Here is a 15507-nt window from a genome sequence, read left to right as displayed (position 1 = left end):
GTCATTGCCGGGTGACTCTTGCAACTCAAAGTGTGGTCTGGGCAGCATTGACATCCCCTGGGAGCTCATAAGAGAGCCAGAAGCTTAGGGCACCTGGGTAGCTCAGCTGGTTGAGTGTCCAACTTCAGCTCAGGTCATGTCTCACGGTCTGTGGGTTTAAGCCTCGCATCAGGCTCTGTGCCAACAGCTCAGAGCCTGGAGCCTGCTTCAGACCCCGTGTCTCCCTCTCTCTCTGCCCCTTTCCCACTTCACTTTATCTCTTGCTATCTCTCAAAAATAAATAAACACTTAAAAAAAAAAAAAAAAGGTAGAAGCTTAGGTCTGGCCCTAATTTACTGCAACAGAATCTGCAACTTAATGGGCTCCCAGGTAGAGAAATCTGCTTGAGAGGCTCTGGTCCAGATCTTCCAGAAATCCCTGCCACGAACAGTGCAGCTGTCTTCCAGATCATCCTCTGTCCCTGTATTCACATGTGAATGACCCTCTCTCAGCTCTTTTACAAAGAGCTTCATGATTTCCAGAACTTTACACCACAGTCTTGGTGCAACGGGGCCAGGACTTAAATCAGATGGGATCACACAGAATCACCCATGTGAAAATGCAGGGCACCATTTTAAAGTGGGCAGACCCCTGAAACTAGGTGAGAATTAGAAAAGTCCCCACCTAACCTGGAATGTAGCAGGATCTGCCAGTTTATTTTTACAAAAGCTCTCTTATTAAGCAAGAAATTTGTTTCCTTTTATCCACGACATATTTAACACTTATAGAATTTAACAGCATCTGGCGAGGATGTGGAGAAACGGGCACCCTCCTACACTGTTGGTGGGAATGTAAACTGGTACAGCCCCTCTGGAAAACAGTGTGGAGGTTCCTCAAAAAATTAACAATAGAACTCCCCTATGACCCAACAACAGCACTGCTAGGAATTTACCCAAGGGATACAGAAATGCTGAGGCATAGGAGCACATGTACCCCAATGTTCATAGCAGCACTCTCAACAATAGCCAAAACATGGAAAGAGCCTAAGTGTCCATCAACAGATGAATGGATCAAGAAGGTGTGGTTTATCTATACCATGGAATACTACATGGCAATGAGAAACAATGACATCTGGCCATGTGTAGCAACATGGATGGACCTTGAGGGTGTTATGCTGAGCGAAATAAGTCAGGCAGAGAAGGACAAATATCATATGTTTGCACGTATAGGAGGATTAGGAGGAACTTAACAGAAGACCATGGGGGAGAGGGAGGGGAGAATAGTGGGGGGGAGGGAGAGAGGCAAACCATGAGAGACTCTTGAATGCTGAGAACAAACTGAGGACTGATGGGGGGGGGTGGGGGAGATGGACATGGAGGAGGGCACTTGTGGGGATGAGCACTGGGTGTTATATGGAAACCAACTTGACAATAAACTATTTGTAAAAAAGAAAAATGGGAAAAGATTCTCATTTTACAAATAAAGTTTCCTTTAGCTTTAAAAAAAACAATTTAAGAGCATCTACCTACTACTTAAAAAAATTTTTTTAAGTTTATTTATTTTTGAGAGAGAGAGAAAGAGAGAGAGAGAGAGAGAGAGTGAGCGAGCAAGCGAGTGAGTGCACAAGCTGTGGAGGGGCAGAGAGGAGGAGAGGCAGAATCCCAAGCAGTCTTTGTACCATCAGCACAGAGCCCGATGCAGGGCATGACCTAAGCTGAGATCAAGAGTCATGCTTACACGAGTGTTGTCACCCAGACACCCCTACCTACTGCTTCTTTTATCTAGAACTATCAGATTCACCCTGGACTGAATGTTTGAGAAGGAAATGACAAATATAAAACATAAGTCTGCTCTGAAGAGACACACTTTCCTGGGCCGCTACATGCAATCTTCTTTTTTGCCAGGCTGATTTATTTGCCTCCTGATGCTTTTTCTTTCTGGGCCCCATGAGAGAACAGATGCTCTGCATTTCATGCCAGTTCAGGCAGAAGAGAAAGCAAAGTGGTGTGGCTTCTTACTTGGCACCCTGTGGTCTTCCACGTGCTGTTGTGGCTGTCCCTGAAATAACACGGTGACTGCAGTTACCACTGAGAGCAGGGTGGGCGTGTGCTGGCTACTGTCCTTGCTTTTATTCAGCATGGCTGTTGCATAGTAGGTACCGATATGCAGACTCTCTGGAGTCATCCATGTATATTACTCCTCTGAGAACAAAGAACAGCACTTACTTGCATTTCCAATGGAACAAAATTACTATCAGAACCTTCCTTATGAAGGTTCTATTGTTATTATCATTATTTTATTTTACAAGTGGGGAAATGATTAAGCTTAGAGTTACAAATGATTTGAAAGAAAATATTCAGTAATACAACCTGGGGCTCTCAATTTCTCCCATTCCAACAAAAAACTGTATTTTTTTGATAGATGAAGACTTAGGTCTAATGAGTCAGAATGTATGAGTTTGAGAAAAATGAAAGAATTGCACACTCAAATGAGTAGCTATAAGACGGAGCTAACAAAAGAAGCCCAAGAATGGAGAAAGGATGGGAAGAATGTGGTTCCAGGAAAGAGCCCTGACTACCAGGCTCTGTCACCAGATGGCTGTTAAAGGGCTAAGGCAAGTCACACAGTCTCCTTAGTTTTCTCATCTTTCAAACAAGGTCTCTGGACCAGAGGATGGCTAAGATCCCCAAGGGACGTGATACTGCCAAGATGGACAAGGAAAATGGAGCGCGTGTTCTGAATCAGCAAAGAGTCTGCTGGTAACACAGACAGAACTTTGTAGTTGGGAGCCCAAGAGTGAGAAACGCTGCCTCAGGTACTATGTCTAAGAGCAGGAATTACCTAAAAAGTGATCATTCGTGTTAGTGAGGCCTGCACAAGAGCCAGTGGAAGCTTGTTCAACATGGGAAGACTGTAATGAGAGGAGACTATATCATGCTTTGTATTTTGTTACATGATTATTGCCACCCCTCCACACATTTTTTAAAAGCAAAGGGTAGCTCTTTATTAAGACTTTTCAGTACTATAATAAATTGTTTTTTTAATGTTTATTTATTCTTGAGAGAGTAAGCAAGAGCATGAGTGGGGGAGCAGCAGAGAGAGAGTGGGGGGGAGACAGAGAATCTGAAGCAGGCTACTGGCTCCAAGCTGTCAGTACAGAGCCTGACCCAGGGCTCCAACTCACAAAGTGCGAGATCATGACCTGAGCTGAAATTGGATGCTTAACCGACTGAGCCATCCAGGGGCCCCAGTACTACATTCAAAGTTGATACCCAGTGAATATGTTTTTCGTTCAAGTACATCTAAGGCTCTATTTATATGTATCTTAGAAATTCTTAACTATTTATATATATCTCAGAAATTCTTCACTTTTCTAAGCCACAATGTAGTCATTCTAATATTACACCAAGATTTACTGAGGTATCTCTGGCCTTACCCAAATCTTAGATTAGAAATAAAATTGGAAATATCTATTACCCGTTGTGCTGGAATCTTACTTCTCAACACTATGCAAAATTTCAACCATGCAGGAAGTCGACCCATATAATCACTAACCAGATTCCAGGATTAACATTTTACTAAATTTGCTTTATCACACATATATCAGGACCCATTCCATGACCCATCTTAAAAAAATGCATTTCATGGTCATGTATATTCATACATGTGATAAAATTACATGCAATAAACACACACACAGGAGTGCAGGTAAAACTGATGAAATCCAAATAAGGTCAATGCATTGTATCAATGTCATTTTCGGGTTAGTATATAGTGCTATAGTTATGCAAAATGCCACCATTAGGAGAAACTGGGTGAAAGGTATAAGATCTCTCTTTTATTTTCCGTAAGTGCATGAGAATCTACAGTTATCTCAAAATAAAAAGTTTAAAAAAAAAGGAGAAAAAAAGCATTTCAAAGTAAGTTTCTCATTGGGGTTTTACCTTTTTCCCACACCTGAGTCTTTGGAAGGTTGATGTCCAGGTAGATGTGGGTGTGGGTAGGCTGACATTGGAACCCCAGATAGAGTGTCATTAAAAGGGGACTTCCAGGTTCTATGCACACGATCAGGGATTTCTCCAGGGAAGTGATGCTCACTGTGATCATAAAATGGTCTGAGCTCTTGTTGATGCTGGTGGGATAGGTTTCCATGCTAACATTTCTCTGCAGCATGATACAAAATGAGACAGTTAATCAATCTTCATGATGGTCCATCCCTGGATGCCTTCTAGTCTCCTTTCTAGTGATAATGGAATGTAACTTCCTAGGTCTTTCTCTCTAAATATCTGTAGGGATTAAGGGAGAATATGTAATCTCAGACCCAAAACACCTCGTAAAGGTAAGGTAGTTCTTGCAAAAGTTCCCAAGTGAAGATGTGAATAATAAAATAATGGCACTTCCATGAATTTAAAATGACTTCCTTCCATCATTCTCCAAGAATTCCTATTCCCTTCTATTTCATTCCTTATAATCAAGTCATACCTCAATATCTTCCACTAAATCATGGACTTGGGACAATTGATGATTAGAGCTTAGCAAAACACCTCTAATGCTTCCAACAATGTCCTTTTCAGCAAAATCCCTGAAGGGAGTGAAGCTAGTCCTGTTACCTAGAGACAAAAAAATCTGTTTCATCAACTGCTGAAATCTGTTACCTAACACCCGGATAGGTAATAATGTGTCAGATATCAAAAATTAAAGTAAATGTTGGCATTTCCCTCCTTGTTAATATCTCAAAGAAAATAATATTTCTCATTATAACATCATATGAGGAAGAATTAATTAAAGATGAGTCATTTACCTGTGACCCTTACAATTTTTTTTTCACATTTTTATACCTGGAGGATTCATTATTACTAGGAAAGAAGTATTCTGCTCTCCAGGATAAGACAGCAATCTTGCTCTTGTTTGTTAGGTAACTGCCAAAAGAAATACAATATATACTGATATGGATAAGTTTGTATATTGAATCAATCTTTTTTTTTTTTAATGTTTTATTTATTTCTAGGAGACAGAGAGAGAGACAGCGTGAGCAGGGGAGGGTCAGAGAGAGAAGGAGTCACAGACTGAAACAGGCTCCAGGCTCTGAGCTGGCAGTCAGCACAGAGCCCAACGCGGGGCTCGAACCCACGAACCATGAGATCATGACCTAAGCGAAAGTCGGACGGTTAACTGACTAAGCCACCCAGGCGCCCCTGTATATTGAATCAATCTTATTCAGATATTCCTAGGTTTATATATAAATAATCAAGAGTTGAGATCAATTCAAACCATAACACAGAATCTTAGTTAAATCCAGAAGTCTGTTTAATGCTTCCAACCTCTACAGTGTATCATTTTTTAAAATATTCATTTATTTATTTTTGAGAGAGAAAGAGAAGGACCTAGCGCACACATGCACACAAGGGGAAGAGCAGAGGGAGAGAGAGAATCCTAAGCAGGCTCTGTGCTGTTAGTGCAAAGCCCAACGTGGGGCTTGATCTCACGAATCATGAGATCATGACCTGAGCCAAAACCAAGAGTTGGATGCTTAATTGACTGAGCCACCCAGGCACTCCTACAGTGGATTATTTTTAAGAGGCCTCCATTCTTGCCATCATAAAACAGAAATCCATGGCACCCAGGCTTCTTTTGTTTGGTCTGGTCAGCTTGCGTTTCACAGTGCATCATGGTGTATTTAAACGCCTGATGCCATCAATCTCAACTCCATTTGGGTCAGAATCCATTTCATACTCACTTGAACATTAAATCTGGGTGTCTGTTGAAGAGCTCTTCCAAAGCTGAGGCCGATGGAAAGCCTAACCTCACAGGTGCTGGGGACCCAAGGGTATAGAGGTTCAGGGGCCAGGTTGACATGTTTTAGCTAATGAAGGAGAAATTAAATGGAAATCAACTTCTGTGTGTTTTCTAATGATCAGAAACCAAAAATGAACCACTCCCTCCTCTTCTTCTGTTACCTGCTCAGCATTGATAGAGGTCAAAGTCACTAAAGCCCAGAAAAATGGTTCTGCTGTAGAAATGTTTCCTGGATATTCCCAAGGGCCAGCAAGGCCATTTCCAGCGTATTTTCTACCTACATTTAGAAGGAAATACCATATGACCTGTGTGGCCTTTGTGGATAATGATTTTGGAGGGGCTGGGAGGGGGACAAAAATCTTGACAGTGATATACTGAAAGATGACATTCTTCGCAAAGCACCCAAAGAAAGTATTTGTAGTCTGGCTAAAGACTCACTATCCTTTGTACCAACTAAGAGGACCATCCAAGGAAATATTTCTTTCTCCCATGATATAAGCTCCCCTAGACCTACTTAGGACAATTTTTAAAAATTTTTATTTTTAGTAATCTCAACACCCAGCGTGGGGTTTGTACTTATGTCCTAGAGGTCAAGAGTGGTGTGCTCTATCAACTAAGCTAGCCAGGTGTCCCTGCCTTTGACCTACTTAGAGGTTTTTAAAAACAGTTTTATTACAATGAAATTCACACATACAAATCACTCACTTGGAGTATACAATTCAATGTTTTTCTTTTCTAGTATATTCACAGTGCAACTATCACCATGAGCTAATTTTAGATCATTTTCATCTCCCTAAAATAAAGCCAGTACCCAGCATCCAGTTGTCACTATCCATTCTCCTGTCCCCGTGCCCCCCCAAGTTCCAGACAATCACTAATCTACATTTTGTGTCTAGAGATTGTGGACATTTCATAAAGTGGAATCACAATACTTGGTCTTTTGTGTCTGGCTCCTTTCACTTAGTTTAATGTTTTCAAGGTTCACTCATGTTGTAGTACTTCATTCTTTTTTGTTGCTAACAAATATACCCCATTTTATTTACCCATTGGTCAGATTGTGGACATTGGGCTATTTCCACTTCAGCTGTTTGACTATTTGAATCATACTGCTACAAACATTAGTGTGCTAGTTTTCGCATGGATGTATATGAGCCTATTCCAAGGGGTAGGATTGCTAGCTCACATGGTAAGTTCCATTTTTAACCTTTTGGGGAACTGTCAAACTGTTTCCCAAAATGGCTGTATCATTTCAAAATCAAATAATGTATGAGGGCTCCAATTTGTCTGCCTCCTTGTCAACTCTTGTGACTGTCTTTCCGGGTACAAAGTAGCATTTCATTGTGGTGTGGCTTGCATTTACATAGACTAATGATGTTGAACAACTCATATGAATACAAAAATGCAAATTTAATCTACCGAGTGTCTACTATATGCCAAACACCGTACTGATCTCTTTTCACTGGATTATAGAGCTAGGTGGGCTTGGCTCACAGATGAGACAGCAAGGAAGACCCAGAGCAGGCCTAACAGCGGTCTCTTCAGTGGTGCTGCCTGGCTGGACACTCTTTATTGATCTAGGGAGAGCTGTGTGCTATCTGGATCTGCCAAGATTTAAAAAGTTTCTGAACCGAGTTCATCAGCAGCAGATACTGCACTTACCTGCTCAATGTCATGCTTGGACCTTTGCGGCCTCCCACCAGCTTCCATTACAGTGCCAAGGGAGTGGGAGAGGCGACGGTCAGGGTGTTTTGAAGCCCAGACTGCTTTGCTCTGAAATGCACTCTCTGGTGACTTCTCGCTCCGGTAAACTGGACTGATGACACTAATCTGGGGGATTTAGGAAGCTATCACACAGAGCTATTTCTGTTTCAAATTTACTTGTGTTCCTCTTGTAAGGAGTTCAGTGTTCCTTATGCACTTCAATGCATTTTTAAAAATATTTATTTATTTTGAGAGAAAGAGGGGTGGGGATAGGGGCAGAGAGAGAATCCCAAGCAGGCTCTGAGCCATCAGCATGGAGCCTGATGCGGGGCTCCATCTTATGAACCCTGAGATCATGACCTGAGGTGAAATCAAGAGTCACATGCTTAACCCACTGAGCCACCCAGGTGCCCCTCAAATGCATTTTTATAAAAAGCAATATTACAGGAGTGTGCGGCTGAATGTGGAGCCTGCTTAAGATTCTTTCTCTGCCTCTGCCCCTCTTCTCTCCTTGCACTCTAATTTAAAAAAAAAAAAAAAAGGAAAAAGGAAAAAAAAGAGATACACAAAAAAAACCCCAGCATTACAACTTGGCAGTAAAAGAAAATATATCACATCTTACCTATAGGAGGGATTTGTATTTCATGTCATTCTTTTTAAAAATTAAAAAAAAAATGTTTAATGTTTATTCATTTTTTTTGAGAGAGAGACTGAGTGCAAGCGAGGGAGGGGCAGAGACAGAGGTAGACACCGAATCTGAAGCAGGCTCCAGGCTCCAAGCTTTGAGCATACAGCCTGATATATGACTTGAACTCATGAACTGTGAGATCATGACCTGAGTCGAGGCTGGAGGCAGAGAAAAGAGTGAGACAGACACTCTGAAGTGGGCTCCATGCCCTGACAGCAGAGAGCCCAATGTGGCGCTTGAACTCACAAACCATGAGATCATGACCTGAGCTGAAATTGGATGCTTAACCAGGCATCCCTGTATTTCAGGTTATTCTAAGGAACTCAAAGAACCCTCCTGAAGAAGTAGATCAAATACCTAATTAACAAAACTAAGCTAAAAAAAAGGCAAAGAGCAGTACTGGCTTAGACATCAAGTAGATGATCCTTTGAAACTCAAAAAAGCACTCAAGACTGACTTAAAATAGAGATCAAGAGAAGTTCTAAATAAAACTGAAAACCCCAATTCTCCTTTCTGTAGGCTGTTCTCATGCAAAACAAGTGAGAAGGTTAAGCAAAGTGACGGAATATCTACTGCGGGTATTACTATTTTTGTTTCGAAATGTTATTTTTGTTTTCAAAGTTATATTTACTTAAAACTTCCTCATTTAAAAAAGAAAAAATAAACAAAGTTGAAAAAACATGGGCACAAAATATTTGCAACTTCTGTAACAAAAGGTCAACATCAGTAATAAATAAAGCTCTCTTAGAGACACGTAAGTAAAATGACAACTCAATGTTGGGGAAATGGACAAAGGACCTGAAGAAGCCACTGAGGGAAGAAACAGACATGGTCAATCAATATATAAGATAACGTTCAACCTCCTTAGCAATCAATAAAATATTCCCTCCTTTTCTTTCTTTTCATGCCTTTGAAATTAGAAGTGTGGGGCAATAGTTGGTGGGGATGTAAAACAGTGTCTTTTAAGAGACAATTTTATCAGCTACTGAAAATTTAAAAGCCCCTCAGTTCTATTTCTGGCACTCTATTCCATAGAAACATCTACATAAGTACTTGGTGATGTAGCTACATGCATGTCCATGGATATGCTATTTGTGAGAGGAGACAAACAAAAAATGTCTAACTATACATGAAGAAAAATTGGTTCATTTGTGTGTACTGACATGAAAAGATATCCATGACACAACATTAAGTAAAAACATCCAAGAGGCTGGGGCACCTGGGTGGCTCAGCTGGGGAGCCTCTGGCTTCAGCTCAGGTCATGATCTTATGGTTCATGAGTGCAAGACCAGCACTGGGCTCTCTGCTGTCAGCGCAGAGCCCGCTTTGGATCCTCTCTACCCCTCTCCTGCTCTCTCTCTTTCAAAACTAAATAAACATTAGAAATATTTAAAAAAACAACAAGGGGCTGAAAAACTTGAATACTTTAGTGTCATTTTTGTTAAAACAACAAATCTGTTTAAACATAGAAAAAAATCTGGCAGATTATGCACAGCAAATTAACAATAATCTGATAATATTAATGACATCTAGAAAATGGGATTAGCAAGAAGGACAAAGATAGTGATGGCTATTGCTTTATAGCTTTAATTTTTAATGCTTTTATGCTTTAATTCAGACTTTTAAATAACAAGCACGTATTACTTCCGTAATTAAACATAAACCAGCCTAAACAAAGCAGTGCAGGTTCTATTTATATGCTTATCATAGATATCTGAAAATATAGGACATGGAAAAGAAAACAAAATTAAAATTCTCATGAATTTCATTCTCTTAAGTTATTTATGGGTAGGGAGCAGAGAGAGGCATGAATAATTGCTGGGAATAACTTGGCTGCGGGGGCACCGATGGCCCATGTCTGTTTCAAAGCTGAACTGCTCTATTTCGGGCAAGGAATAGGTCTATTTCTGTCTCCCATGATGTCTAACAAATGCATCAGAAAGACAGTAACCTGATAAATGAACAAAAGAAGATAAATACAGCACATCTGAGAAGGTCATTACTGATCAATTTGCGATCTGCAGACTTAAAGGTACAAATACCCTGCCTGAGTGTTAAACGGAGTCTCCACAGAATAGCTCACAAGGCTGAATTCTGCACAGGGCACAATCTCCACATTACGTATTTTCTATTTTATACACGTTTTGTCTGCTTCACTTTCCCCTTTCTCATACCGTGTTTCCTCCCGATCACCCTCTTGCTTACCTGAGATGACTTAGAAAATTCTGGGATAAAGGCTGTCCATTTCTGGAGCACCTCACAAGCTCTTCAAAGTCTGCTGTGAGTTTGCAAACTGTGAATCACTTCATTCAAGCTCCTGCTGGCTCATTTGTGACCTGTTGAGAATGAAGGATTTTGTCAAAATTATTTCTAGAAAATGGCTGCACTTTAGTAGTTTCAGACCTTGTTTGAACAATAATTGACCTCCAATAATATTACAAGCTCAATGAATCACAGGCTCCCCCTAAGAGTCACTACTTTCAGAGGCTTTTCTGCAAATAGAATGTTCACCTCTTCCACACAATAGAGGAAAGAGATACCAAGGTCATACAGTGATACCTACAGGGACAGATGGGTCTGGGAATAGATTTATGAGAGGAGTTTAAATCTCATGGCCATGATCAAAAGTGGAGGATGCCTGGAAACGAAAACAACAAAAAATTTTCTATTCAGAAGTATGCGTATTTCCTCAGGTTTTCTGCTGGTTCCTGTCTCTCCATTTAAGAGTTTGTGTTCAAGAGGGAAGTACAGGTAGTTGAAATTCCACATGGCAGGAGGTGGGAGGCAGAAACTCTCAGAAAACAAACCCAGAAGTCTGGACATGGTCCTAAAACTTTAAAAGGCCACTGTTTTTAAACTGGAAGTCCAGCCCTGAGATAATCTCTGTTTACACCAACTACTTGATACAATTTCTAGAGAACAGCCCATTGCAGCTTAATTCAGTCATGTATTCAATAAATTTTTAAAAAATGGTTTATTTATTTTTGAGACAGAGACAGAGCACAAGCGGGGGGTGGGGGGGTGGGGGGTAAGGCAGAGAGAGAGGGAGACACAGAATCTGAAGCAGGGTCCAGGCTCTGAGCTGTCAGCACAGAGCCTGACATGGGGCTCTAACACATGAACTATGAGATCATGAGCTAAGTTGAAGTTGGCCACTTAACGAATTGAGTCACCCTTGTGTCCCTCAATAAGTCATTATTAAGTGCCTACTGGGTGTTGCGAGGTTCAGGAGTTAAAGCAGTTAAAGTCAGTTATGATTTGGCCCTTGTGGGTCATACAAGCGAACAGGGTTATTCCTAATCTGTAGAGTCTGTAGGGGGTTGGAACAGTTATAGAATGATCTTAGAATTGAGGACCACACAGTTTTGGTTTTATATTTTGGGACCAAGGTGAAAATGAGCAGGAATAAAGGTATGAGTGAGACCCAGATGCCACACAACTGCACATTTTTCAATGAAGGTCAAGGTCTCATTGAATGGCCTTCTAGCTGCAGTCAGGAAGGACACTGAGGGTGCCTTATCTGATGTTTTAGAGCAGTGTGAACTTGGGCTGAATCATGGTGGATCCCACCATTTATTTCACCTTTCTTCAATAGCTCTTAATAAATCTTTATGGTTGTCTTCATATAAGTTTTGTCCATCTTTGGTTAGATTTACTCCTAGGTACTTGCTTTTTTTTTTTTAATCTTATTTTCTAACTGCTGCTGATATGTAAAAATACAATCAGCTTTTGTCTACTGATCTGGTATTCTCTGAATATTTCTAATAATTTATCTGTAGGCCCTTCGGGTATGCTACACTTCACACTTCTCTTTATTTAATAAGGAAAACAAAACCCTCTCTGTTGAAGCTACTGTAGATCCGTTTTTCTGCCAGGAGAACACAATGCTAACTTAAACAATAGTGAACACGTAGTTTCCAGTACCACTGAAAGTAGAGCCAGCATAAACAGGAATACTTTTTAGCAAGGACATGTTAGCTTGCATGTAAGTAGGGCTTGTGTTGAGAGAGAGAGAGAGGCAGGATGATTTTCTTCAGTCAACATTATCAAAGTGGCTTTGTTTTTTTTTTTTGTTTTTTTTTTAAGTTTGTAGGGGAGAAAAGAGAACCAAGAGAAAAGGAGCACTGAGGTGGTGGAGTAGGAAGAACAGTCCAGAAGGGTGTGCCGCTGCTGGAAAATTATGGCAAGTGAACAACACTTCCTCCCTGTCTGAAGCACTAAATAATCACATTAAATAAAAATAAGGCGTTAAATGCTGAAGTGGGTATAAAACCCACTGTGGAGTGTCCCCGTGGACTTGTTTAGTGCTTGCTTTTGATCGGGACACATGCTTACCCGTCAGGCACTCTTAGGTAGAGTTCTGCTCAGAGGTAAGGGGTGAACCAGGCCCCTTCCTCACATGTGTTCCTGCAACATCACCAAAATAGAAGAATAGGAGTGCTTCACAAAGGTACCCTGTGTGACCTGTTTTCCGTATTTACCTGATCATCGCCTCTTGAAATGATATCTGTAAGCTAGAGGTGAAGACCTCAGGATGGGAGTCCTCTTTGGGGCTTGAGGTCATCCCCACCGGAGCTTTCCCAGCCTGTGTTTCAGATGCAGGCCGGCTGCCAGGCACAGGCACTGAGGTGACAGACAGGACCTGCCCCGTGACTCCTGGAAGTGCTGAAGGAAAGGGGCTGATGGAACCGCACAGGCACAGGGTCTTGGGCTGAAAGGTACGTAAAGGAAAAGTCGGAAGCCGATTTTACCAAATGAAAGGGGAGGCAGTGTTTCCAAGACAGCAGGGGCCTGGAGGAGGCTCAGCACGGGCTGACTTGGGTGGTAAAGCATCACTCCTCTGCCCGCTGTGTTGAGAACGGACACGAAAGGGTCAAGGGTAGAAGCAGGGACGCAAGCAGGAGACGGATGTGAAGTGTAGCCGGGAGATGCTGGTGGCCTCGACTAGGCGACTTAACGACATAACGGTGAAGCTGGTCAGAAGTGGTTAGGTTTGGCCATATGGAAGGCTCTAAGAAGTCCTGCAGTCAAAAACATTTGTTTTCTTCTGGAAACATTTGAGGCAATGTTGGTTGCTATCCTGCAGAACATCGCTTGGCAAATACTGACTTACGGGATTTTTACTTCATCCCTGTTCTTTTATGTTGCTAGAATGCTTATTTTTGGCAGTGGGTCAAATAAAAGTAAATCTGTATTTAGACATCCACCGAAAGGTTTCTATGTAGGACACAAAGGCAAGGAGATGGAGAAATTTCCTGAATGTGAAATTTTATAGATTATGCAGAGTGTCTACTTTTATTTCCCTTTTGCTCTGATTTTTTTCTTTTTTAAAAAAGAAACTTGAATTTTATGGCATTTCAATATCCTTTTGTAAGACGTCACAAGTTCTTTCAGGTATGAAGCAGGGAATAAAGAGCCAGTCAACGAATGATCATTTTAACAACAAGAAAGCCAGAGCTAGGCTTTAAAAATGTCGTTCTGAGACCTTTAAAGCATTAGACATAGGCATTAGAACCATTAAATCTGGTTCTTCCCTGTATATAAGTACTGTCCTTATGAGAAAACTACATTCAGAGCGCTCGCTGAGACAGAGCTGCATTCTGGCAGGAGCCACCAGGAATGACATAGATTGACAATGCCAGGTGTGTGCGTTACTTACAGGATTAGCACGAGCAGGGAGGGGACGTGATTGCGGGGTGAGCAGCTGCCACAGAAAGAAGCAGAATAAATCCAAGTACAAGTCTAGGAGAGAAGTATTTCTTTCTATTTTACCTAAGGATGTTTCATTCTCGGCAAAAAACAGTGTAAACCATTTTATATGGAGAGCAAACTGATCATTTCTCACTGTTGATAATTCTGTAGACAAGCTGGGATTCTAGAGCTGAGGCTTCACAAATCACTAATGTCTCATCTCCGCTTATTCTCCAAAGGCTCTCTGTATAAAAACATTAAATCAGAGCAATCGTGAAGTTGCCAGTACATAAATATTACTGCAGAAATATCTGCTTCATAATTTTAGCAAAAGGAGGAGCTCTCTATTAATAAACCACAGCATTTTTCTGATCTTTCCTCCCTTCTTTCCTTTCTTTCCTTATGGTACTCTTAGATGAGATTGGCCAGGTTCAGGCTGTAGTCTGATTTTTCTAGAAAATGATCATTTACAACATTTCACCAGATCACCATTATTGCTTTCATTCCCTTTCCACATTTTCCAGTAAGAAAACCATGATCTGAAGGCACTATCAGTGTGTTAACATGGCTATGTAAGGGGGGCCTGGGTGGCTCAGTCAGTTAAGACTCAGACTTCAGCTCAGTTTATGATCTCAAGGCTCGTGAGTTCGAGCCCCACATCAGGCTCTGTGCTGACAACCTGGAGCTTGCTTTAAATTCTGTGTCTCCCTCTCTCTCTGCCCCTCCCCTGCTTTTGTGCTCTCTCTCTCTCAAAAATTAATTTTTAAAAAATTTTTTTTAAAGTTGAAGCTCAGTTTTCTTTTTTAAAAATTTTTTTTAAAAATGTTTTATTTATTTTTGAGATAGAAGGAGAGACAGCATGAGCAGGGAAGGGTCAGAGAGAGAGGGAGACACAGAATTGAAACAGTCTCCAGGCTCTGAGCTGGCTGTCAGCACAGAGCCCAATGCAGGACTCGAACCTACGAACTGTGAGATCATGACCTGAGTTGAAGTCGGATGCTTAACTGACTGAGCCGCCCAGGCGCCCCTCAAAAATAAATTTTAAAAAACCCTCATGGCTATTTGCTATTAACTTAGGTTGATTTCTTTCAAGGCATGTGTGTCTAGACTCACTACAATTTATCTGCCTATAGCAAGCCTACCCTGCTCTCTCGATCTCTTGCTGTAACAGTCCCTGTGTTGTTGATGGGACTGGTATATTTAGCAGCAGAATCATTGTAGCCACTACTGCTGGGGGAAGACATTGCTCTGAAATGTTAGCCGCCATGTTTTTCTATCAAGGAATGCAGGATGGAGAATAGAAGAGAGAAACTGGATTCTGATGGCGCCTGGTGGCTCAGTCAGTTGAGCATCAGCTCAGGTCATGATCTCACAGTTTGTGGGTCTGAGCTCCACATCAGGCTTTGCACTGACAGCAAAGAACCTACTTAGGATTCTCTCTCCCTCTCTCTCTCTGTCCCTCCCTTTCTCGGTTTCTCAAAATAAATGTCCGACTTTGGCTCAGGTCATGATCTCATGTCTCGTGGGTTCAAGCCCCGCGTCAGGCTCTGTGCTGACAGCTCAGAGCCTGAAGCCTGCTTCGGATTCTGTGTCTCCCTCCCTCTTTCTCTCTCTCTCTCTCTCTCTCTCTCTCTCTCTCTGCCCCTCCCTGG

General features: G+C 41.5%; 1 protein-coding gene across 1 annotated transcript in view; it reads right to left on the bottom strand.

Annotated features, from left to right (window-relative positions):
• Positions 1-15099, bottom strand: part of PKD1L3 (polycystin 1 like 3, transient receptor potential channel interacting) — a 61146-nt gene extending 46047 nt beyond the window's left edge. The window contains 10 exon segments of the mRNA XM_039222610.1: positions 1998-2049; positions 2051-2180; positions 3924-4155; positions 4462-4589; positions 4781-4788; positions 5717-5842; positions 5902-5974; positions 5977-6052; positions 7435-7602; positions 14998-15099. Of these exon segments, the coding sequence (XP_039078541.1) occupies positions 1998-2049; positions 2051-2180; positions 3924-4155; positions 4462-4589; positions 4781-4788; positions 5717-5842; positions 5902-5974; positions 5977-6052; positions 7435-7602; positions 14998-15099 (1095 nt within the window).
• Between the last annotated feature and the right edge of the window lie 408 nt (positions 15100-15507).

This window comes from Hyaena hyaena, unplaced genomic scaffold, assembly GCF_003009895.1.
Source record: "Hyaena hyaena isolate Hyena2069 unplaced genomic scaffold, ASM300989v1 scaffold_18, whole genome shotgun sequence".
NCBI lineage: Eukaryota > Metazoa > Chordata > Mammalia > Carnivora > Hyaenidae > Hyaena > Hyaena hyaena.
Note: the sequence above shows the minus strand (reverse complement) of the source record. Positions and strands in the feature narration are given on the sequence as shown.